At 37.2% G+C, this 24,623-nt stretch overlaps 3 protein-coding genes across 5 annotated transcripts; 2 read left to right on the plus strand and 1 right to left on the minus strand.

Annotated features, from left to right (window-relative positions):
* Positions 1–1,526: 1,526 nt before the first annotated feature.
* LOC306868082 (DNA repair protein RAD52 homolog) lies at positions 1,527–6,374 on the minus strand. Of its 2 annotated transcripts, XM_079414079.1 has the most exons (11): positions 6,020–6,370; positions 5,795–5,896; positions 5,590–5,683; positions 5,337–5,404; positions 5,150–5,268; positions 4,157–4,232; positions 3,790–4,067; positions 3,538–3,719; positions 3,345–3,422; positions 2,077–2,322; positions 1,531–1,769 (listed from the first exon to the last, which is right to left on the minus strand). In XM_079414079.1, exons 1-11 carry the CDS (start codon positions 6,077–6,079, stop codon positions 1,708–1,710), a joined length of 1,365 nt encoding a protein of 454 aa, XP_079270205.1. In that variant the 5' UTR covers positions 6,080–6,370; the 3' UTR covers positions 1,531–1,707. The 2 variants fall into 2 exon arrangements, with proteins under 2 accessions (XP_079270206.1, XP_079270205.1); XM_079414080.1 differs by lacking the exon at positions 3,345–3,422 and having other exon boundaries at positions 1,527–1,769; positions 6,020–6,374.
* A 1,197-nt stretch (positions 6,375–7,571) lies between these two features.
* LOC306868027 (proline-rich protein 5-like) lies at positions 7,572–19,285 on the plus strand. 2 transcript variants are annotated; one of them, XM_079414001.1, is made up of 10 exons: positions 7,572–7,894; positions 9,686–9,866; positions 11,341–11,451; positions 11,535–11,615; positions 15,192–15,240; positions 15,342–15,399; positions 15,524–15,615; positions 15,693–15,833; positions 16,026–16,164; positions 16,688–19,285. In XM_079414001.1, the coding sequence occupies exons 2-10, from the start codon at positions 9,706–9,708 to the stop codon at positions 17,224–17,226; spliced, it is 1,371 nt and encodes a 456-aa protein (XP_079270127.1). In that variant the 5' UTR covers positions 7,572–7,894; positions 9,686–9,705; the 3' UTR covers positions 17,227–19,285. The 2 variants fall into 2 exon arrangements, with proteins under 2 accessions (XP_079270127.1, XP_079270128.1); XM_079414002.1 differs by having other exon boundaries at positions 7,779–7,972; positions 16,688–19,247.
* A 621-nt stretch (positions 19,286–19,906) lies between these two features.
* On the plus strand, positions 19,907–23,141 carry LOC306868028 (F-box/LRR-repeat protein 14-like). Its single transcript, XM_079414003.1, has one exon. The coding sequence runs from the start codon at positions 21,250–21,252 to the stop codon at positions 22,483–22,485; it is 1,236 nt and encodes a 411-aa protein (XP_079270129.1). The 5' UTR covers positions 19,907–21,249; the 3' UTR covers positions 22,486–23,141.
* The last annotated feature ends 1,482 nt before the right edge of the window (positions 23,142–24,623 follow it).

Here is a 24,623-nt window from a genome sequence, read left to right on the forward strand (position 1 = left end):
AACCCTTCGATTTGCGCTACGCTACGCTTCAATTTTTTTAGCGGGAGTTCTATAAGTCTAGTCATTTGATCGTTGTTCCACCTTTCGGTCAGCAGCAAAACATGTATCTGTCCCTACAATAAGCTACCTGACTTTAAACACACCTGACATGCCAACTTGAATGGAGATGTGTCACTACGACTTTTCTCCCGACCGCAAACTTATCGTATAGCTCTGGAAATCAGACACAGAGAATCAGCTGTTCATCCATTTTTATTTCAGCGTTTGTTTGGATGCCCAGTTTCTATTGGCCGCGCGGGGAAACGTCACAGAGGGAAAGTGCCTTAACGCGCGAGCGGCTTGAACGGGCAAATACATACAAAAGTATGTCAAAATACCCATCTTGGCAAGTAACTTTGTAGCTTTAACAATGACTATACACTGGAGTACAGATGCACCGATCGACCGGACATACTTTGTTTTATTTCAGACTATCTCGGTCCCGTGCTTGCACACACATTGCACTGCAATCATTTTCCCAAATCCCATTTGTGTGGAAATGTAACGTTATTATAATTAGTCTGTAAACGGCCGTTAACAGAGGCCAGAGATGCTGAAGACGAACGCAAAGAGGGGAAAAAACTAGCAGTCTGATCAAGATCACGGTGCGCGAAATATAGGAAGAAAATCCAAATACTGAATTTTATATGAAGGTTTCTCAGGGGAACTGGCTGTTTTTAGTAATGGCGTTTTCTTTTCATTTTGTCTCCGTATAATGCATTTAAATGAGTGTTAATACGCGCAGCTCTGCTCTGTTTACAGCGGTAACCAAGCAGTTGTTCTATAAGCGCCACCTGCTGGCAGAGAGTGAGATTGCGTCTCATTCACCCCGCCTGCTGTTTCTGTGTCATACATGCAGATGTTTTGTGGCATAATTTCACAAAGCTAAAGTCGGGTCATTCTGTTTTTGCTGCAGATTGAGAAATTATACAGTCTAATATAGATCAAACCTTGCACGTTTGTTTATGATCAATGCATGATTAAAATGCAGTGGCTGCCTCTAATTTCAAATGGCTATGAAAAATCAAGGTGCAACAAAGAGTGAAGAATATGCAAATGTTATTTAATGTGATTTTTCAATTTCTTTACCCAAACATCTACAAACATAACCTAAAGCATCATTTCATTTCTATATTTGTGCTATAGGCCTATGTTTATTTGTGCTAGTTTAATGTTTAAACTTTATATTTGTTTATTTTTGGCTAGTAATTTTTGCTGTGGGATTTGAAATTGAAAAGAGAATTGTAAAAATTATTTGGTATCTAAAATATTGGGGTCATATAAACTTATTTATTATAATAGAGATCAAAAACAATGATAACGGCAACTTTGTGTGTGTGTGTGTGTGTGTCAGGGCCAGTGAAAATGTTGTCAGGGCAAGTACAAATTTGAACCCGACCGGGCCAGAAGAAAAAATCCTTAGCGTTGATCCCTGACCTACCAATAAAAATAGCTAAATGTGGTAAAATAACCCAAGAACACAGTTTCAATACATTCCAGATTTTTATTTTCTGAAAACCAGAAAAAAAAAAGAGTCCTATTTCTGTTTTACATTACAAATTAGGAGGTTCCATCCAAAAACACATTTATTAGCTTTTCATATTCACAAATTAGTATAAAACAAATCTAAAAAGCATTTTCTAAAAGAAAACTAAATAGTTAAATTCATTACGTGTCCAGTCTTCGTTTCTTCATCACCTGACCGTGTCTGTATGGGCTCTGTGGTCCACCTTCAACAGGTACATTTACAACATCATTACCGTAGGTCCATATTTAAAAAGAAGCAAACGTTATTTCCTCTTAATGAACAGGCAAAGTCAACAAGCACAGGCTTGTTACGAATTGTGGGCCACAGACTGCCAGCTCTGAGAGTGTTAAGTCCCTGGCTATTTATATTAATGGGGACATGGGATGTTTGCATGAGTGAAGAGGCAAAACCAGAACTGGGCATGTATATACTTGCCTAAATGCAAAGTTTTTTTTGTTTGTTTTTTTTAAATGAGCATGCATTTATTCTGCAAACATGTCAGACTGTACCTGCTCCTGCTGTAGTTCTCATGCTTGAGGATCTGTACTGGCCAGATCCTCCCTGGCCTTGAGGAACCGCATGGCCCTGAGGTTGAGCTGGTGGTCTCAAGTACTGAGCTCTCTGCGGGGTCTTGCTGCGCGTCATCATCTTGTGCTGGCTCGGTGTCGTGGGACAGGGAGGTTCTGTGGAGCCGGTTCCGTGATTGTCGAGCATATCAATGCCATCCAGAGTGAAGTCCCATAATTCCGGATCATCTGAGAAGTGAGAAATGTTTATATATTTCACCTTACAATCTAATAGCCTTTTCCTGTATTAAAACCTCAGTCACCAAATGTCTTTCTACCAGATTAGTGAAACCTATCGAATGGAGAAAAAAACAAAAATTCTGTCATTTAGTAATTCTTGTCATGTTAAAGACAAAACGAGAAATTCGTAGACACTGGCCATGCTTTATGGAATCACAATGAAAGAGGACTGCCGTTTAAGCTTCAAAAAATATTTGGAATGACAGAATTTTCATTTTTTGCTTAATATACATTTAAAGCAGGGTTTTCAAACGTTGATGCCCCAAATATGACGATTCCCTTGCAAACGACCCTCAAAAATATAAACGCAGTCATGTATAAACAAATATACACAATTTTGTGATTTTTATAAAGACACCATTACTTGCAAATTGAATAAGTATACTATAAGTTTATTATACAAGTATAACTGCTTATACTATACTAAAGCCAAAACAAAATCAGAAAATGTATAATTTTTATTAATTATTTTTCATCTATTTCTTACTGTAAAAACTGGTTGTCAGAATACATCACAAATAATATTATGATTTCTGACCAGTGAAACCCCAACAATATCAGTACATTCTGCTGAAAAACAATTGTTATTAATATTTTGTTGCCACTGACAGCCATAAAAATGTCTAAAAAACAAAAAATGCTTTAATATTTTTCATGAACACCTGGACAGTGGTTTCCAACCAGGGGACAGGACCCACGAGGCGGCCGCAGGATGGCTCTTAAAATTACTTAAAGGAATATATAATAATAATAACAACAATTAGTACAATTGATAGTAATAATATAATTTACAAAATAAAAGTTAAAATAAAATAAGATTTTTTCTCTCAAACTGTCCTAACAGCCCCCTAGATCCCAGTTTGAAAAGTCCTGCTTTAAATCAGTATTTACCATCACTGTCACTGCTGATCATTTCTATGTTCCCAGTGCACATGTACCATGTCCACACCTTTCTTTAAAATTCTCCTTACCAGCCAGATACTCCTCCTGCTTAGTTTTCACCAGGTGTCCGTTTGGTGTACTCTGGTTAACAGGACCTACAGCCTGTCCTAAAACGATAAACCCACCGATGGAGAGCACTACACACCTGACACTCCTGCAGGCAAAGGCTTGAATCTTTTATACTCATGGCTAAAACATGAACCCTTAAATTTTCCATCACACCTTGCTTAGACTGCAACGGTAGCTGCTCAGCAGAAGCATTGGACTGCTGGGTTTTCTGCTCCTGTAGCAGCTTCTTAGCCTCCATTTCCTGTCTGAACTTTTGCTGCAGCTGCTGCTGTCTCAGCTTCCTCTGCTGCTTGGAGTCCAGTGGAGGATCGGATGAGGACAGGTCAGCTGCTGACCTAAGAAGCAGATTTATCATAAGTGCAACTGGCTAGTGTTGTAGTTGAAGTTAGCACCAAATAAACTCACCTTGAGGTGTTGCCGGGCCTGTTTTCAGAGTCCTGGTGAGCTGACGTGTTGCCAGAATGTGCTGCCATGTTTGTCAATGAAGTCCTGGATCCAGCGCCGCTCTCATGCCCTCCTGGTGCAGGGTGACTTCCTATCCAATCTAAGGGGATGTTGGCTGGTTCCGCTGGTTTGATAAATTCCCTGCTGTTGGCTCGGGCCAGGCTGTCGAACCTGGCCTTCTCCACAGACGGCTCGCTATCACTGCGTTTGGTTTTGTCCAGGTCTAACGGAGGTGGTGGCTGAGATAACGGAATATACACCATATTTCAGGTACAGAAAATAAGAAAATGCATTTAAATAAGTCAGTGTCAACAAGATTACTTCTTACCTGCTTTGGTATTTTATTGATGGCTATAAGATACTCCTTATTCAGAATACAATTTCCAAGTGCATTTCCAAAACACCTTATAAAATTTTAAAAACAATTATATTAAAATTCAATAACAGTTATATAAGGCATAATGTATGGTCAGTCAATCATTATCACTAAATTAATCTTGACAGGGTGATCAGGAGCCTGATGTGAAGTAGAAAGGTCTTATTGTCTCAAAGGGATTTTGCAGTATTAACTAACTGACTATATATTATCCTGCTTATTATATGGCTTCTTATCGAATAATAAAAAAAAAGTTATTTTATTATGTAAGTGAAAATGTTGGATACATTTCAAAAGTGTTTTTTTTTTATGTTTAAATTAGTCTCTTATGCTCACCAAGGCTACATTTATTTGATAAATGCAGCAAAGACAGCAATATTTTATATATTATTGCAAATTAAAATAACTGCTCTACTTAATACATTTCAAAATGTAATCTATTCTTGTGATGGCAAAGCTGAATCTTCAGCAGCCATTACTACAGTCTTCAGTGTCTGAGAAAAGAATCATTCCAATATGCTGCTCAAGCAGTGTTGCAAAGTCCGCAATTTTCCTGTGGAATTGGTTTACTTTAGCACTGTTGCCGCGGGTTGAAGCGACCCCGATAACGTGATATTTAGCCCCTGGAATGTGAATTTTACCGTGAGACCCCCCCTCGAAATGCCATTGGGCCAGTTTTGAGTAGCAATTGGATGGGTTTTCTTATGAAAACCTGGCAACCCTGTGCTCAAGAAACATTTCTTACTAGTATCAGTATTTATTGGAAATAGAAATGTTTTGTAACATTATAAATGTTTCTACTGTCACTTTTGCTCAATGAATGCATCCTTGCTAAATAATGGTTTTATTTCTTTTCATATTACTAAATTTTACTAAAAACACTGACCACAGAATGCCACAACTGACCAATCAAAATCAAGCATACATAGCAGCAGACATAATTACTTGAGTGCTCTTTTCAGTCCATCTGTGACGGCTTCTTTTCTTGCTTTTTCCAATGACAGAGCTTTAGATTTGAGGCCTTCACTCACCCCATATCCTACATCCTCATGGTACGAGCCATCCTGTGGAAGAGATGCTGAAGAAATGGTATGCTCCTCACAATGCTGTGTGTCTTGTCAAGAGCTCTTACCTTTAACTGGATCTTCACAAAGGCACTGACTCCAACATAAAACTTCCCATTGATCAGGTCCACAAAGTCTGTAACACAAGATTGACCAGTCTTTTTAAAAATAAGCAACAAACCTTAAACTAATCCTGCAACCTGATGTGAATGAGGCATTAATGGGAATGTTTGAGAATGTGCCCGTCATTATATATATATATATATATATATATATATATATATATATATATATATATATATATATATATGGTGACCTTACCAACATTTTGTTGAGATATTGAGTGAGACCATCCATTATAACCAAACATTTCATTGGCCAGACTTATAACTCTGTGACCTTCAATATAGCACACCTGCACACACACACACAAAGGTCTAATAGTATGAAAAACAGCAAGATAATCAACTTTACATTAGATCAGGAAGGCTAAATATTGATAAGTGTACATTAAGTGCCTTCTCACTTTTTGACCTCCTCCAGCCTGCCTGGTGCTGATATATTCAGGCCCGAGTTTCTGCCGCAGAGCATTCTGGACTGCCTGATACTCCTCCGCACTGAATGCATACTACAACACACAATAAGTACTAAGAAATAACTCTGGAAATATTACTTTATTAGTACATTAGTGCGTTCCTGTATCTATTAACATAATATCAAAATGACCAACACACGTCACCAAAACACATACCTGCCCAAAACTGGCTGTAAGAGGTTTCCTCTCCTCTTGCCTCCCACTGCAGTGGTCCATGCGTGTTTTCTGATCGCTTAGTCTCAAAAGCCGTCAATATTCTCTTTTAAACGATGCTGCTGGATGTGTATAATGTCAGTGGAGATCGCTAAACTGTAACAACAGGAAGTCTGACACAACATTACGCGCTAACTTACGCCCATAGTGAGTTACCACCTACCCAACAAACCGAACAGGTGAGCGTTCAATCAGGGTTACTATAGCAACATTCTGATATAAAAATCGAACGCCTGTGGTTTTAAAGAGCGTTTGTATATTCCCGCGTTAGAACGTTTACGCCGCCCCGCCCTCGTGCGTACTACGTCATAAAGACTGAGATATCGTGTGTGTGTGTGTAGCGGTGTGTTGAGTTAAAAATCTCCCTTTTTCTTCTTAAATATCCGTTTGTCCCAAATAAAAGATTGTGTTCTCTGCGTTCACCATCAGGAAATAAAAATATATAGTACTGAAAAAATCAACAGCTGAGGGCCAGATTACTCAAAATTAAATAAATGATGAAATACGTAAATAAATCGTTAAATATGCATGTCCTGACCCAACCGTAACCCTGAAAATTAAATGTGAAGGAAATGAATGAATTAATATTTGTGCATTATTTATGCATTTATGTATTTAATTATTTATGTATTATGTATTTAACGATTTATTTATATATTTTAACATTTATTTAATTATTTGATTTTCAGTAAATCCATAAACAGCAAGATAAAAGGCGGCATTTATTTGAAATTGATTATTGTCACAATTTATAAATGACTTTACCTTTTAAAGTCGTCATGAAACAAAAAAAATCACCATATATGTTTGTTTATATGTTATAGAATTTATTGTGAACAATTCTTCCGTGCACGTTTCATTTAAAAAAAAATCTAGTAATGTTTAATCAAAATTCCATAACTGTTTTCTATTGGCAAAAACAACAGATAAATAGAACTCTCTCTGGTGACATACAGGATTTGTTCAATAATTTAATCGTCGTAAAACCTGCCCCTTCATGCTTATGTTCATCTGTCACCATTTTGAAAGCAACGCCCACTTCTCAACATCCAATCAACTACCGATGCATAGAAACAAGTCCCTTTCCGATAATCAGTATGTAACTTTAATTTAATCGTGACTATAAAAAGATTTGTTTAAAAAATTCTTAGTGGAAATTTCTGTCAGTTGCACATAGGGGGCGACAAATGTTTTTATTTTTTTGTATAATAATAATAATAATCATAAAAATAATAATTGTTGTTGTTGTTCATTTATATGTTTAAAACACAAATTCTGTGACGAATTATCTTTCAGTTTTGTTCTGCAAATTAATGTCATGACTAAAAAGCTAAATTTAGTTTAAGTCCAATTAATTTTAATTCTGCTCCGCCTCTTTAAAATAAACCGCTGGTGTGCTAAATTATATCCCTGTCACGGTCAACTCAGCAAGGATTATCTAAATCTAAATTAGGAATCCAAATAAAGATTGCAGCCCTGTTATTGGATTGAATATGGATTTCATTAGCCTGTATATGGCTTCCTGCTGAGCTTCAACATTGAGCTCATAAAGCGAAACGGAAACATAATTTCCCTTACTAAATATTAGCATATCAAGCATTAATTTCATTTTGTGTCTCAAGCACATCTTAACCCTTCGCACAATGGCGCGCGTGCACGTGTTGGGGCGTGAACGCGCCACAGTCTGGACTGCCGTCTGGTCAGACAGTCTACGACTCATGAAGCAAACAGGAGGGGCGAGTATTGGGGATGCCACAGGAATGATCCATTAACCCCGCAAAGCCCACACCCGCATTTATGGATTAGTTCTCCTGAAGTGTAAGTCATCATATTTATTGTTTCCGTCATCACTGAAGTTACTTAAATATCCCCACTTTGCACGCGGAGCACATGACGGTGAGTGGAAACGTTGTTACGATGCACTACTGTTTGTGTGGGCTGTTAGAACAGGGAGTTTGATGTTAAACTGCGTTTTTCCCCCTGGATCAATGGTGCATCGTTGCGCTGTTTGTAAAAAACAAACGAGCCATGATCACCGTAAGGTACATTGAGTACCCAGTGCGTCAATCCTGCCATGAATAACTTACAGCTAGTGATGGAGCATGTAACCAATAGAAAATGATGCATTGAAACAGGGCCAGTTGGGTGGTTTGATTCGTATCGAGTTTTAATAGAACAGTCAAGCGAGAATGGGAAGTGATGCCCTTCCTCTCAAATAGCCTCTCCTCAGGTTTATCCAGACGTCCTCGTTTTACCTGTATGCACTTTGGAAAGGCAAATGGACTCCTCCTGCTACTGGAACACATCGTGGCTCGTGTCCTGGCACGTTCAGTGAACAAAGGGAAACTGGCATGACGCTTCAGGGAAAGTGGAACATAAAGCAAAGTCATGTATTTAGGTCGAGGCTGTTGAGATGCGTTTGTGTGTGTTTTCAAAGCGCCCATTAAAAGCTCTCACGGCCGCGTGAGCAAATGATGACAGACTGATGCAAGACAAGTCTTTTGTTGTAGAAGCCTATTTCTTTTGCGAAGCTTCCCAGATGGTCCAGTAGTGGGCGCGGGATGAATTGTGTTGCTGAGGAACACATGGAGAATGAATAACGTAAACAAGCACATCGATCTTTTCTTTAACAGCAGCCGAAATGAATGAAATTTGGGAATCTTCGGCAGAGTAATGGTTTTAAAAAAGAGTGTAGTTCGCTTGTAACATGACCTCATAATCGAAACTGTTTACCAAATGCTTGCATCAGGGAGTTGTGAAATTTAAAGGGATAGTCCACTTAAAATGGAAAATTCTGTTGTCTTTACACGCGTTCCAAACCAGGGGTGTGTTTCTCAAAAGCTAACTATGCTGGTAAGTTCCATTGAACTCTATTGGTAACCATAGTTGCTTTTGGGAAACGCACCCATGTATGAGATAAAATTAGGTTTTTTGAAGTTCATGCTGGTCGCTCTTTTCTTTGCAAGTAGGAGACCGGATCTTCAAAATGAATTTGAGAACCGGATCAGTTCGATTTGAGAACAAGTCATTCAGATGGATCAACCGATTCATTGTAATGAAAATAAAGGATAGTTAAAGGGATAGTTCCCTCGAAAATGGCACTTGTCATCATTTGCTTACCCTCAAGTTGTTCCAAAATTTGTATTAATTTCTTTCTGTATTTTGAAGAATTATATTTTGTGGAATAACAAGAAACATTTGACAGTAGCCATTCACGTCCAATACTATAGAAGTCGATGGCTACTGTCAGCAGAAGAAAAATTCAAACAACTTCAGGACAACTTAAGGGCGAGTAAATGATGACAGAATTTAACATTTTTTGGGTGAACTATCCCTTTAAAAGGATAGTTATAATTCTGTCATTAATTACTCACCCTCATGTCGTTCCAAACCCATAGACCCTCGTTCTTCTTTGGAACACAAATGAAGATATTTTTGATGAAATCCGAGAGCTTTTCTGACCCATAACCCAAATATCTTAATGTATGTTCTAAAGATGAGCGAAGGTCTTACGGGTTTGGAACAACGAGGGTGAGTAATTAATGAATAACAGAATTTTCGTTTTTGGGTGAGCAGCCACCACAACACGCTCTCATTTTGTGTTATCAGAAGGACCAGAGATGTTCTGAATGAAAGGAGGATCTGACAGCCTTTCGATAACAATGCTGGAGAATTTGAGCGGAGCCCACATTGATCGACCCGCCCCTAGATCATCCACGTTCAGCTTCTCTGCCCTGTTTGCTCTGCCACACCACCTTCACATGGATGGGAGCAGTCATCCATTCAGGAGGTAAAACTGATGCTGTGAACAGAACTATTAACACACTCACATCCTGCTATACATACTCATATCCTGTTATTTGTTTGTGATGTCCTTTGTTTTCCTGTATACCCTAAATAATCCATATTCCAAAATGTTCTCACAATGTGTGACATTCCTCAGTTTACCAGTTGCTGAGGGACTCACTTTGTGTATATTTATTTAGTATCAGTATGATGCCACAGGAGATTACTTAGGTTCAAGTATCAAAATGGGTTAATAAATATTAATGTACATTCAATGAGTGCAGACAGGACCAGTGGGAAATGGATCACAATTTTCCAGACTAAAATCAATAAGTACAGTCACCAGTGTAGCCTATAAATACATGAAAAATAATAGTTTGTAATATTTATTTTTGATAGTTTTATAAAAGTTACAAAATAGAATTAATGAATAGTAAATATAAAAAATATATATATTTTTTATTATATGTTTGTGTGTGTGTGTGCATGCGCGTCTATATATATATATATATATATATATATAAGTAATTTATTATTTTTGGTAAATCTAAAAATATAACAATAATAATATAAAATAATTTTTAAACAATTGTGTGTATATAGAATTATATATGTGTAATCGTCTTTGTCAATTTTCAATATATTTTGTATCAAAAACTATAAAACTACAAATTTAGTACAATATATTTTATATATATATATATATATATATACACATACACACACACACACACATACAAATATATATCGCGATTAATTGCATCCAAAATAATTTTTTTATACCTAATATGTGTGTACTGTGCATGTATATATTTAAGAAAAATATGCTGTTTATATATTAAATATATTTATATATAATATAAAATATACTAATATAAATATATACATGTAAATATTTTCAATATATATACTGTGTGTGTGTATTTATATATACATAATAAATAAAGACAGTACGCATACATATAGTATGTAAACAAACTTTTGGAGGCGATTAATCGTGATTAATCATTTGACAGCACTAGTAATATATATATATATATATATATATATATATATATATATATATATATATAATTTTTTTTTTTTTTTGTATATATATATATATATCATCTTTCAAGCAAAAATCATAAATTTGAGTGCTTCGATGAGTAAAACCAGCTCACATCACACAGGGGAGTAGGTTGTCACTCCCTTATAGTGGAAGTGTGACAGAAAGGGTGTTTTTGTGTTGCATAACTATTAAACGAGATTGGTTTATATTTGTGGGCATGCGTGTGTGTTTGACAGAGAGAGAGAAACTAAGGAAAGGATGGGAATGTAATGTTAGGAGGAAGGAAATTGGTTTCTCAACAATAAAACTGTAGTTTCCTCCCCTTCTCGTATCTAGCTGCATCTTTCCAGCTCCTCCCCTTCTCTCACTTGTTGTTGCTGTTCTGGATTAACTGAACCGTGTTTTATCCCTCTGTTTGAACCATGAGGACTCTGTACCGGTTGAAGTTGGTAAGTTCTCCAAATCTGAGTCAGCTGGGGAAAAATGAAAAGGCTTCACTGGAGGAGAGAGGATCAGGCCCTAATGCCACATGGAACAGGTTAGTGCGGGTTTTGTGCGTAGCGCATGTCAATAAGTGTCCTAAACTGAGATGTCATTTCACGTCTGTGCGATTTATTGTAGCATTCACAACGCAGTTATTGCTGTATTCCAAAAGAAAGGACTGGCGGACAACGAACTCTATACACTTAATGAAGGCGTGAGGTGAGGAAAAACAGGATGGTATGTTGTGTTTTTTGTTTATTTTTATAAAAAATGGAGGGTAGGTGTGTGAATTATTAATTTCACTATGATGGTAACTGTTAGCAGTGTTTAAAATGTAAACGTTGGCAGCTGTGGCGGCTTCACATTATCAGCACAGAACAGTTGTTAGAGGACGCAAAGCCTCAGTCCACTATTATGTAATTATTAGAGAGAGAAAAAATGTGAAGCAATAACATCCCAGCTAAGACAAATATACCCACATCATATTTCACCCCAAAATTAAGCACAGTTCCCCCTCAAAGTCTAATAAAAGAATTTCTTTTATTAGAGTCTGAGGGGGAAATTTGCTTAATTCTCAAGAAAATTGTGCAAAAAAGTGCAAAAATGTACAATTACATGCATTTTCATCCAAAATATATTCTAATAATTTGTATATCATTCGATCCTTTGTGGTCGGCAAGATTCTTTTTTTTTTTTTTTTTTTAAATAAGGGTGCATTAAATTGATAAAAGTTGACAGTAAAGAAAATTATAATTACTTTTCAAATAAATGCTTCTTTTTTTTTCATCAAAGAATCCTGAAAAACAAAATGTATCATGGGTTCCAGAACAATATTAAGCAGCACAACTGCTTTCAACACTGATTAAAAGTAATGTTTCTTGAGCAATACATAAGCATATTAGAATGATTTCTGAAAGGTCATGTGACACTGAAGACTGGAGTAATGATGCTGAATTTTACAATATTGCCGTTTTTACTATTGTTTTTTTAAACATCAAATAAATGCAGTCTTGGTGAGCTTAAGAGACTTATCAAAATCTTTAAAAAAATCTTACCGACCCCAAACTTCTGAATGGTAGTGTATAATGTATATAAATTATATTGTTAAAATTATATGTATATATGTGACCCTGGACCATTTAAGTGTCAATTCTTCGAAATTGTGGTATTGATGTATGGTTTGTCAGGATCAGACAATATTTAATTTATCATTCATTTCTCATTTAGTCATTTGGCAGATGCTTTTATCCAAAGCGACTTACAATTGGGGGATACAAAAAGCGATTCATCTTGAAGAGGCAATCAGACAGAGGAAGTGCTCGTAACACCAAGTCTCAGTCATTGTTCAAATAAGTACAAGCTAGTAAGGGAAGGAGAGAAAGAGGGAAAGATTAAGGTGTTTTTTTTTTTTTTGAGTTTAGGATGAAGTCGAGTACTGCCGAAAGAGATGAGTTTTCAGTTATTGCTTGAAGATTGACAGGGATCCAGCATTCCGGATAGGGCTGGGAAGATTATTCCACCAGCCAGGAATGGTGAACAAGAATGTTCTGGAGAGTGATTTTGAGCCTCTCTGTGATGGTACCACAAGGCGTCGCTCACTAGGGATGTAGGTTCGTAATAGTGAGTGGAAGTAGGAGGGTGCTGAGCCTGTGGTAGTTCTGTATGCAAGCATCAGTGTCTTGAACTTGATGCGAGCTGTGATACAACTATCTCAGATAATAGTTGTAATAGTTGATAATAGATACAACTCTGAGATACAACTATTTGAAAATCTGGAATCTGAGGGTGCAAAAAAAATCAAAATATTGAGAAAATCGCCTTTAAAGTTGTCCAAATGAAGTTCTTAGCAATGTATATTACTAATCAAAAATTAAGTTTTTATATATTTATGGTAGGAAATTTACAAAATATCTTCATGGAGCATAATCTCTGCATAAAGACTGCTTTTGTGGTCCAGGGTGACACACACACACTATATATATATATATATATATATATATATATATATATATATATATATATATATATATATATATATTATTATTGCCCTCCAAAAGTATTGGAACAGTAAAGACAAAATTGCTCTGTTGGCTGTGGAGTCAAGACATTTACAAATATGATTAAAACATGAATATGACACAAAACTACAGAATCTCACATTTTATTATTGGGTGATTCAACACTTAGATGTTTTACCAGCTAAGAAGTTCAGCACTTTTAGAGTTTCATCCCTCTATCTGATGTGAGCACAAGTATTGGAGCAGTTGCCTCACAGGTCTTTCTAACTGATCAGCTGTGTCCTCTTGCATTAATTCTTCAGATATTAAAAGCAGGGAATGTGTCGTATCAGTTATATCCATTACTTCTGTATTCTGAATCTTGTATTCGATGATGACACAGACAAACCAGGATGAAGATGAGGGAGCTGACTTTGAGAGAAAAGCAAGCAATTTGGATGCTAAAAGAAAAGATGACGTCAGTTAGTGCTCTAGCAAAAACAAAGGGCATGTAGAAATCAAGAGTTTGGAAACCACCAGCGACACCAGCAACCAACAACGACCTGATCGGCTGAGAAAACAACAATAGTTAATGACAGACAAATCATAAAAGCTGTGAAAATGAACCCTAAAAGACGTGTCTGTAAAATCACCAACAACTTCCAGAAAGCTGGGGTGATGCTCTGACAATCTACTGTCTTCAGGAGACTTTGACACAGAATTACAGATGCTACACAGCAAGATGCAAACCGCTGACCAGCACCAAAAATAGAAAGGCAAGATTAGAGTTTACAAAAAAGCACAAAGGTGAGCCAGAAGAGTTTTGGAACTGTGTTTATGGACCGATAAGACAAAGATGAACCTTTATCTAAGTGATGAGAAAGCAAAAATGTGGAGAAAAAAACAGAACTGCAAATGATCCCAAGCATACAGCCTCATCTGTAAAGCATGGTGGAGGTGGTGTCATGGCATGGGCATGCATGGCTGTCTCTGGAACAGGCCCTCTCAGCTTTACTGATGACTTAATGTATGATGACAGTAGCAGAATGAATTTGGAAGGGTACAAAACCATCTTGCCTACCAATATTCAAGAAAATGCCACCAGATTCATTGGGAAGTGCTTCATATTGCATCAGGACAATGACCCAAAACACCCTGCAGTTCAGTCAAGGAATTTATAAGGGCAAAGAAATGGAAAGTCTTAGATCGCCCAAGTCAATCTCCAGATTTAAATCCGATTGAACATGAATTTCACCAGCTGAAGAGGAGAGTAAAGGCAGAAACTCCCCAAAACAAGCAACAATTGTGATTGGCTGCATTAAAGGCTGGGAAAAGTATTTCAAAGATGAGACCAAGAGTCTGGTGATGTCTATGGGTCACAGACTCACTGCTGTGATTGTGATCAAGGGATCTGCAACTAAATAATAGCTTTTAATCTTTTATATCTGCCTTATGTTTAACTGTCCCAATACTTATGCTCACATCAATGAGTGGGATGAACTCTAAAAGTGCTGTTCTTTTTATTTGGTAAAACATGTGTGTTTTGAAACGGCTAATAATAAAATGTGACATTCTGTAGTTTTGTCTCATATTTATCTTTTAATCATATTTGTAAATGCCTTGACTCCACAGCCAACAGAGCAATTTTGTCTTTACTGTTCCAATACCTATGGAGGGCACTGTATATGAACATGTTTTTGTAATTTAAGTCAAATTTCTCCTATATGTAGGTATAATGATTTCTCTTCCAAAACATATTTTAATGTGTTTAAAATGTTATAATATTTCATTTTATCAGGCAGTTATTGAAAACTGAGTTGGGCTCATTCTTTACAGAATACCTCCAGGTAAGATATTTGTTTTATTTTATTTTTCCCAGAGATGTGTTTGTTCTAATATGTACATTTAAAAAACAAATACATTTCTTCCCTCTTTTCCTCATTATCAGAATCAGCTTTTAACTAAAGGCATGGTCATTTTACGGGACAAAATAAGGTTTTATGAAGGTATACCCTCCCATTTTAAAGACAAAACACATTCCTAAAAACTAATTTTCAATGTTAATGTCATTACACAGTATGTCACTTGTAAACAAACAACACAAACTGTTTTTCCTCTGGCTGAAAATAGGTCAGAAGTTACTGGACTCTTTGGCTGAGACATGGGACTTTTTCTTCTGTGATGTTCTCACCATGCTTCAAGCCATCTTCCATCCCGTTCAGGTACAGTCTAGTCATCCTGTGTAAAATAACTGGTCAGACATCAGTTACAGTAGTGGTGTGTGTTCATGGCATCTCAGGGGAAGGAGCCATCGGTGCGTCAGCTGGCCCTGCTGCACTTCCGAAACACCATCACCCTTAACATGAAGCTGGAAGAGGCTCTGTCCAGACCACGAGCCCGCGTCCCTCCCTCCATCGTCCAGATGCTTTTGGTGTTACAGGTACCATGAGCTGCACCCAGAGATTATAACATAGTGACTTCAGGATGGGTCATTTGTGATGATTTCAGCAGACATTAAGCGAGACATTAATCATAGGCCTTGTGCATCTCAACTACAATGACTGTAATTAATATTTCAAAAGGGATCAAGTCAAAGTGAAACTCCTAAATATGTCATCTTCGCGTCTTACAGGGGGTTCATGAATCCAAAGGTGTGAGTGAAGAATACCTGAAGCTGGAGTCTCTCATTCAGAAGGTGGTGTCACCATACCTGGGCACGCAGGGACTGTGTTCACATGAGTGTGGTGCCTCTCAGTGCTCCTGTGTTATCGGTGAGAGAAGCAATAAACCAGCATTTTGAAAACCCAAAGTTTCAGATATCTAAAGAAGAGAATTTAAGGGACAGTTCACACAAAATAAAAAGGTGTATATTCAAAAAAAAAAACTAACATTTGTAGTTTTAACTAGAATCAAGACAACAGGTCAGAAGAAAAAAATACCCTACATACTCTATATATAAGAAATAATATATTTCACAAGGGAGGAGAGATAAACACAGAAATAAATATTGTTTTTACAAAACAATTTGTTTCTTTTATTTATTACGGCTGTCAGCAGAATAAATGTATAAATATCAAATGTGTAAAAAAATACATTAAATTTGCAGTTAATAAATGGATGAACTGTCCCTTTAAAAATCTTGCAAGGATGTTCTCCACCCATAAACATTTACTGCTTTGATCACTTGTGATTCAGCCGCTGGTATCTATAAAGTATGTCAAAACTGTACTACTACTGCTATGTGTTCAATTAAAAATAAGTATATCATTATTAATTTCTTAAAAATCTTTCCAGAGAGGCGTTTGCAGTATTGTTGGTCCAAGTCTGCAGACCTGCCCTCCAGTAATCCGGTAGTGCGCTCCAAGAGTTACAACATCCCCATGCTGACCCCCGTGGCCGAGTACGACTCTGAAGTGAGCTCTGTTGGCAGCGTCGGCATCCGGCGTCACTCTGCGTGTGACGTCACTTCCTGCATAGAGCCCCAGGGCTATTCGGCCCTGTCTGTGGGAATAGAGACCAGCTCGACCCCTAGGCTCTCACTCGATCACGACCTCACCCTGTCCGGTGTAATGCGAGGGGCCACGGGACAGCCCGCTCTGATTTCTCCGCCCGTCTTCATCCACTCCTCCGCAGGGTGTCTGCATGCAGCGGACGCCCCGATGGCTTCATCCGAGGTGGACAAGGCGCTTTCGTCGCCCCCGAGCTGCTCCTCCAGTCCGGAGACGATTGTAATGCAGGGGCTGGACTCACTGGAATCGGATCCTGACGGAATCTTCATCGACTTTTCCCACTGCCGCTCCGATTCTTTCGGAACGAGCAGGAAAACTAGCTGATGAAATCAATTGCTGTGAAGAATCCATTTAAGATGTTTCAGATTATAAACTACCACTATTTTCTGTGAACTTGTGAAGTAGCTATGTACGTTGTGATTTTTAAAACTGGAATTTCATTCCTGCTTTGTGCAAAAGCCAAAGCTGCTTTGTGGGAAAAATGGAAGAAGACTCAATTTAAAGCGATTGTTTTCATAATGTTCTAAACCTGTGGATGAATTTTTGAATTTTTCTAGTTATTCATAGACAATAGACGTGGAATGTCTCCGTTTTAATTAATACACATTTTACTGTATATCACTTATAGAAGCTTATTTCTGCAATGGAATAAAAAAATTAAAAAGCGGCTTTTTATCTCACAATTTAAAGTTTATATCTCTTTAAGACTTTTTTCATAGAACTGCTAGATTGTGAAAAAAGAGTCACAATTATGTTTTTGGGGGGTTTTTTGGCCGAAAAAAAATAATAATTGTGAGATACCAAGTCAAAATTCAGAAAAAAAGTCTGACTTCTAAGAAAAAAAAATCTTAACTCAAAATCTTGATGGGAAAAGTCATTTGCGAGATGTAAACTCGAAACTACGAGTGAGATATTAACTTACAATTGTGAGAAAAAAGTCAGCTTTTAAAAAAAAAAATGTATTCCATGGGAGAAATAAACTTCCATACTCATTTTGTTTAAAGTTGTAGTCACGTTTACTGTTGTTTGTCGAATTTTCGCAGGCGAAATCCTGTTATTTCAATAGGAATTCACACAATTGGGAGTTTCACGAGAGAAAGAATTCGCAACGGGTTCATTTTTTTTTATGGGCTTTTTATGCATTTTTCATAGATAGGAGTGTAGAGAGAGACGACAGGAAAGCACTGGTTGGAGAGAGGGGGGTGGGATCGGCAAAAGACCTCGAGACTGGACTCGAACTCGGGTCGCCATGAGCGCAGTTGTATGTTGACACGCTAACCACGAAGCTATTGGCGCCAACCAGGTTCATGTTTTTCACATGGATTTACCACATCGACCATCAGAAAGCTGACTGGTTTATAAGTTCTTCTGTGTGAGGTGTGCTTCGTTTATCAATACCCAATCAATAATAGGCAACTGGCCTTTTTATTCGCGGAATTATGACTGCACCTTAAATGAGCTTCACGTATCGTAATGTGTTATGAGAGGACAGTATGCCTAAATGTAGAAATCTCTTCCATTATTGTCACTCTTGATCACATGCACTATTTATTGTCATAGGGCTTTAAACGAACTACATTTAGTGCTTTTTAATCATTGTCAAGCTAACCTGCACTCTTAATGGTATGAAAAGAGTCTCTGAATCTGTGAGCAGTGTGTACAGTGCAGAACACGCTGTTTGTTTCTTAAGCTTGTTGCTTTTGTATGTGACGATAACGATCTGCCTGGAAGTTAACAGGGTTTGCTAATTGAATGTGTTAACAAAATCTCCCTTTTAGTTAGTTGATAAAGTAGTATAAATACAAAAAGATGGTGTTAGATGAAACTGGAATGCAAAATGTTACTTTTTGACTATAAAACGCTATTTTATAAAAAGGTATTCGTTAATTTAAAAAGACTATTATCTGATTTCTTTAGAATTTAGGAGTTGGTATAATTGGTAAATACGCATAAGTATAATTGGATAAACGCATATTCCAGATATGAAATTGAAATAATGTGTAAAAGCCCCATTGTATAAAAAATTATTAGGTACTTTGAAGAGTTTTTTTTGTGATTTTTGTTTCTGTTTTCTATGTATGTAAGCTTTCTGATTTAGGTTATAAGATAATGAATTTCTCTGTAGTTTTATAGATTTGAGATTGAGCATACTTGCATAGATTTTTACACAAGCAACATTTTTTAGAAATGTAAAAAGTTTACAGTGGTACTTTAATACCTTGCACTGTCATTTCTGAAGTCTGTGCTTACTTTCATACTGAATTTGTTATCAGCTTTCATGTGTGCTGCTGTGGACAACCTCAACAAGACTGAATTTGTAGTAAAATACTTTTATGCTTCACGTTTATGGGTGTTTCAAAGGTAAAGTATGAAAGCTGGGTTTTATATTAGTCGTGCTCATATTTTATTCTGTGCTTTGATCATTTCGTTATAATTTTCTTTGGTAACTCTGTCGGTAGGATAAGCAGATATGCATATAAGGAAGCTAGATTTAAAATATATTTTCAATTCAAGTTTGAATCTTACAAAAAGAGGTGTGCATTTAGAAAATGTACATTTATGAATATATTTAGTTAACAGGAAAATAAGGTTTATGAAATAAGTATCACCTTTTTTTCACACTCATGAAAGCCAAAAATGACATTGTTATAAGTAAACTTAAAATTAGGATTCACATAACATTTGATAAAGTCAAGAATGCCACACCAAAATGTTGTGTAAGAGCAATTCCAGAATAAATGTAGAGACATTTAATTGTTTTCTAAACAGAAAGAACAGTTGGTATTAATATCAAGTCTTTTAAGAGAGCACTTATCCGGGTAAGTTCTATGAATCAACTTAAATGCAATTTCTCTCATTTTGTTAGTAATTAAATATTTGTGAGATAATGACCAACTTTCTTCCAGGGAATATCACTTACTAAACCATTCCAATGAGAGATTACATAAGGCACAGAAATAGACTCCATCTGAAACAAAACTTTTTTTTTTTTTTTTTTACTTGGATGACGAAAGGCACTGTTTTACAACAAATGTTTTACAAAGATCCACTGAGTGACGAGATTGGAAAAGAAAGACCTCTAAAAAGCACGAGAACTCCATGTGGCACTGCATCAGCAACAATTGCAAACCCTTTCGGACAAACAGGAATTCCATGCTTGGCTAAAAACTCAGAGTAATTACAGTTTGAACCATTTTGATTGAAACGCTGAGACAAAAATAATACCATTTTTACTATTCAAAGATAACTGGAGCTTATTTGTTTAAGGCCAGTGACGTCGAGCCGGAAGTGAAGTTCGACTCATGACTGAATCATTCTTTTGAGCCGAATCTTTTCAATACGTCAGTTGAAACGCTTCAAAAACGCGATCTGCACGATTCGTTCATCAACAACTCAACGATTCACTGAACCGAGACCAGCTTCTTCTATATGAAACGCGGATTTGAATCAAAGTTACTTTAATGCCTTAATATCATAAAGTTTACAAACAATGACTTGTAATAAATATACATTTACGAGCAAAAAGATCTGCTTTTTAAAAAATAAAACGTGCCAAGACTTTTTTCAACGTAAATGATTTTTAGTGTTTAATTTATTTTAAAGAGCTAAATATATGATTTAAAAATATATAAAATGGAAGATTTTAGAAGGATCGCCTACGCACGTATTTGCGTCATGACGTAAAGATTCACGTTTTGTGAACCAATTCTTTGAAACGGTTCAAAAGAACCGATTCGCGCAAATGAGTCGCACTTCCCATCACTAATGGGGGGGGGGGGGTTGTTGTTGTTTTTAAAACACACAATTTGAATTCACTTGAGCGAATGTAATACTTAATATGTTTTTAAAGAAAAATAATTAATTTTGATATACATTCCAGACCTCTTTGAACATAACCACGCGGCTTTTTAATACAATAAAACAAGCCCGCTGAAGAGTCACCCTCCCTGTTTTGAATAGACGAAGACAAAGGCTACCGGAAACCGGACTCCATACTTTTCGGCAAATGGCTGATTTGTATCCACGCGAAATCGTTTGTTTTCTCCAACCGTCAAAGTCTTTTCTGTGAGTTTTTTCATGGATCTATATTTATGTTTACTAAACATGCGCCGCGATCTGGAAATAGTCGCTACGAAGACCTGGCGGTGCAAATACAGCGACGTAAGCTGGTTATTCCAAGCGAATGATTCCCAGACCAAGTTTTAAATGCAACAAAGCGCGTTGGGTTTTTATTTTCGTTGTTCGTTTACTTCTATTTCTCACGGCATTTCTTTTACATGCGGTCCTCGCCGGCAGACGACCAGACCTGACTAATAACTTCGCTAAGCTAACGAGCCGCTCTTAGAAATGGAGATCCACGTCTCGAGCCTCTTCCCGGAGATCTTAGCGATGATTTTCAACTACCTGGATGTCAAAGGCAAAGGCAGGGTCGCGCAAGTGTGCACGGCGTGGAGAGACGCCTCGTACCACAAATCCGTCTGGAGAGGAGTAGAAGCTAAACTCCACCTGAGAAGAGCAAACCCATCGCTGTTCCCCAGCCTCCAAACCAGAGGCATCAAGAAAGTCCAGATCCTCAGCCTGAGGCGCAGCCTTAGCTACGTTATCCAGGGCATGCCCAACATCGAGAGCCTTAACTTGAGCGGATGCTACAACCTAACGGATAACGGCCTGGGACATGCGTTCGTGCAGGACATCCCGTCACTGAGGGTACTCAACCTGAGCCTGTGCAAACAGATCACCGATTCCAGTTTGGGCAGGATTGCGCAGTATCTCAAGAACCTAGAGCTGCTGGATCTCGGCGGGTGTAGTAATATCACCAACACGGGGTTGTTGCTTATCGCTTGGGGCCTTCATAATCTCAAAAGCCTGAATTTGAGAAGCTGCAGACACGTCTCGGACGTAGGCATCGGACACCTGGCCGGCATGACGCGCAGCGCAGCGGAGGGCTGCTTGAGTTTGGAGCACCTCACTTTGCAGGACTGTCAGAAACTGACCGATTTGTCGCTCAAGCACATTTCTAAGGGCCTAAACAAGCTGAAAGTCCTAAACCTGAGCTTTTGCGGTGGCATATCCGACGCTGGCATGATCCACCTGTCACACATGGCCCAACTCTGGACTCTGAACTTGCGCTCGTGCGATAACATCAGCGATACAGGAATCATGCATCTCTCCATGGGCGCTTTGAGGCTGTATGGGCTGGATGTGTCGTTTTGCGACAAAGTGGGCGACCAGAGCCTGGCCTACATCGCGCAGGGCTTGTACCAGCTCAAGTCCCTGTCGCTTTGCTCGTGCCATATCAGCGACGACGGGATCAACCGGATGGTCCGGCAGATGCACGAGCTCAAGACGCTAAACATCGGCCAGTGCGTGCGGATCACGGACAAGGGCCTCGAGCTCATAGCGGATCACCTGACGCAGCTGACCGGGATAGACCTGTACGGCTGCACCAAAATAACGAAAAGAGGACTGGAGAGAATCACGCAGCTGCCCTGCCTTAAGGTGTTGAACTTGGGACTTTGGCAAATGACCGAGGACAAGGGTTTAGGAGACGCGTCTGAGATCCTGCCCTGCTACACCTCGTAACTACCTCAGCGTCGCCAGCGATGTCTTGGTGTTTTCTAGAAACGTGTATTATTTTCTGAAGACGTCGTGTACTTTGTTATTAAGCCTGTTCGGAAAAGAGGCTTGTAGTTCAAATTGAATCAGCAATAAAACACTGAACAGCCTTGCTAATGGTATAGTCTGACGGTTCCCTTTGAATGCCTTTGTGTTTTTCTGTAACTTTTGTTTTAGAGCTTCATATTGAGGTAAAATGTATTTTATTCTCATTTCCACTGACAAACGCTTTTTGTCACTGCCTTTAAGTATTTATCCTGAAATACCAGCATTATACTGTAAATTGAAGAGGAAAAAATGTTTACCATGTGAGTGGACCAAGACGGAAAACTTGCTTGTTGGTTTTATGTGATTCCTCTCTGGTAAAATGGAACATATGCAATTTAAACTTTGTTTTAAAAAAGGCCAGTTTGCTTGTTAAAGACCTTCAAGATGTCTGTTTATTTTCCTATGATAAATGATTAAAGCTAAAATTGTTTTTAAGTTGTTTCATTCCTGTTTTATATATTATTAATATTTTGTATTCTCCAGGGCAAAACAACACTCATTGCATTCTGTCTGAATTACATTTCTTTCCAAAATTTTACTGTTTTTATTTTTCCCCACCACACACAGATGAATAAACCGTTAAAAAAACTCAACTAAACAGTGCATATATACATAAGATAACATGATAATCAAATGTGTTTACAATTAATTGGTGTGAAAAGTGAAAATTATATTATTTTCATAATGCTATACATTCCAAGCATAGATTAATCACAATAAATAAATGCTTCTTTAAACGTGGAATATTGCACCACTTAGGAATTGCAAATAATTGTTATATATATCACTGATTCTTGAGACATGAGACAAAACGTGTTCAGCAATTGTAGCTGCTAAAATATTTTCAATTATAAATGTTATGGGAGATTAATAATAGAATGTATTTAACACAATTATCCCCTTCAATTGAATTTTATCATTATTATATCAAATCTATGACACTTACTGTCTTTTCACTACATCTAAACAGTGTGTCCACAGAGAAGGGTTCAATCATATGCTGTAAAATGGCTTAAAAAAATTAATAATGAAAAAGAGCTTGTTTTATCAAAGGCAACACTTAATATCTCGTCAAAGCAAGGTTGTTTTTCAATGACACATGCGTGTTTCAGAAGGTTTCAAAGTTGTCAACACGGTCAGACGTTCATTAAAATATATAAAAAAATCAGGGTATATCAGGGCTCTGGAAAGTTTCATAGTTTTAGAATATTTTAAATCCTAATGTTAATATTTCCTGTGTCACAACCATGATATGTCAACACCATCTTCCAATTTCTGAGGAAATTATTTGATATGTTAGATCATTTTATTTTCCTGAAGCAGGTTCTATTAGCATAGCACCAACAGAGAAAACCAAATGGCTACTACATGAACTCCATTTGTTTTGTGAAAGAAATGTCAAATTTGTCAACACCGTAAGATGAGTTGAGTTCATTCAACATGAAGTCATCATATTTTTGTGGATTTTTAATGATACTAAATATAAAATCGTGTTTAATTTGTCTAATAATGTATAAATATTCAAATGTGATTGACAGAGTATATTGCTTTTGTGGATTGATAGTCATCACTTCTAGCAGAGTTAGGGTTGAGGGAACACATAACACTGGATAAAACATAGTTTGTTTGTATTCTGATCATGTGTTCTGATCATTTTTGGATCATTTGTTGAAATGTGAATATTAAGATCCTGGTAAATGTAAATGGATAATTATTTTATTTGTTCATATAACTGTTTTTAAAAGTTACCGTGTTACAGATGCACAGCAGACATTACATTACAGTCCAAGGTAAAAAGCACATTTTGATAAAAAAGAGCAAAGTTGGGAGGTTGCATCAAAGCATAACACAGTAGCTTAGTACACATAAGATTTGTCTGAGTACAAGGTTTTAGTTTTTCAATTTTGCACCCTGTTTTGTCCCACTTCTCAAATAAATAAATCGGTGTAATAATTAAACCATTATTGGCATAATTACTTAATTAAATCAAAGTCACATTGAAAGAGAATACATGTGATTTGCTTACCAAATACATGCACTGTATAGGTCTCTTTGGT

This window comes from Barbus barbus (genome assembly GCF_936440315.1).
Source record: "Barbus barbus genome assembly, chromosome: 50".
Taxonomy (NCBI): Eukaryota; Metazoa; Chordata; class Actinopteri; order Cypriniformes; family Cyprinidae; genus Barbus; species Barbus barbus.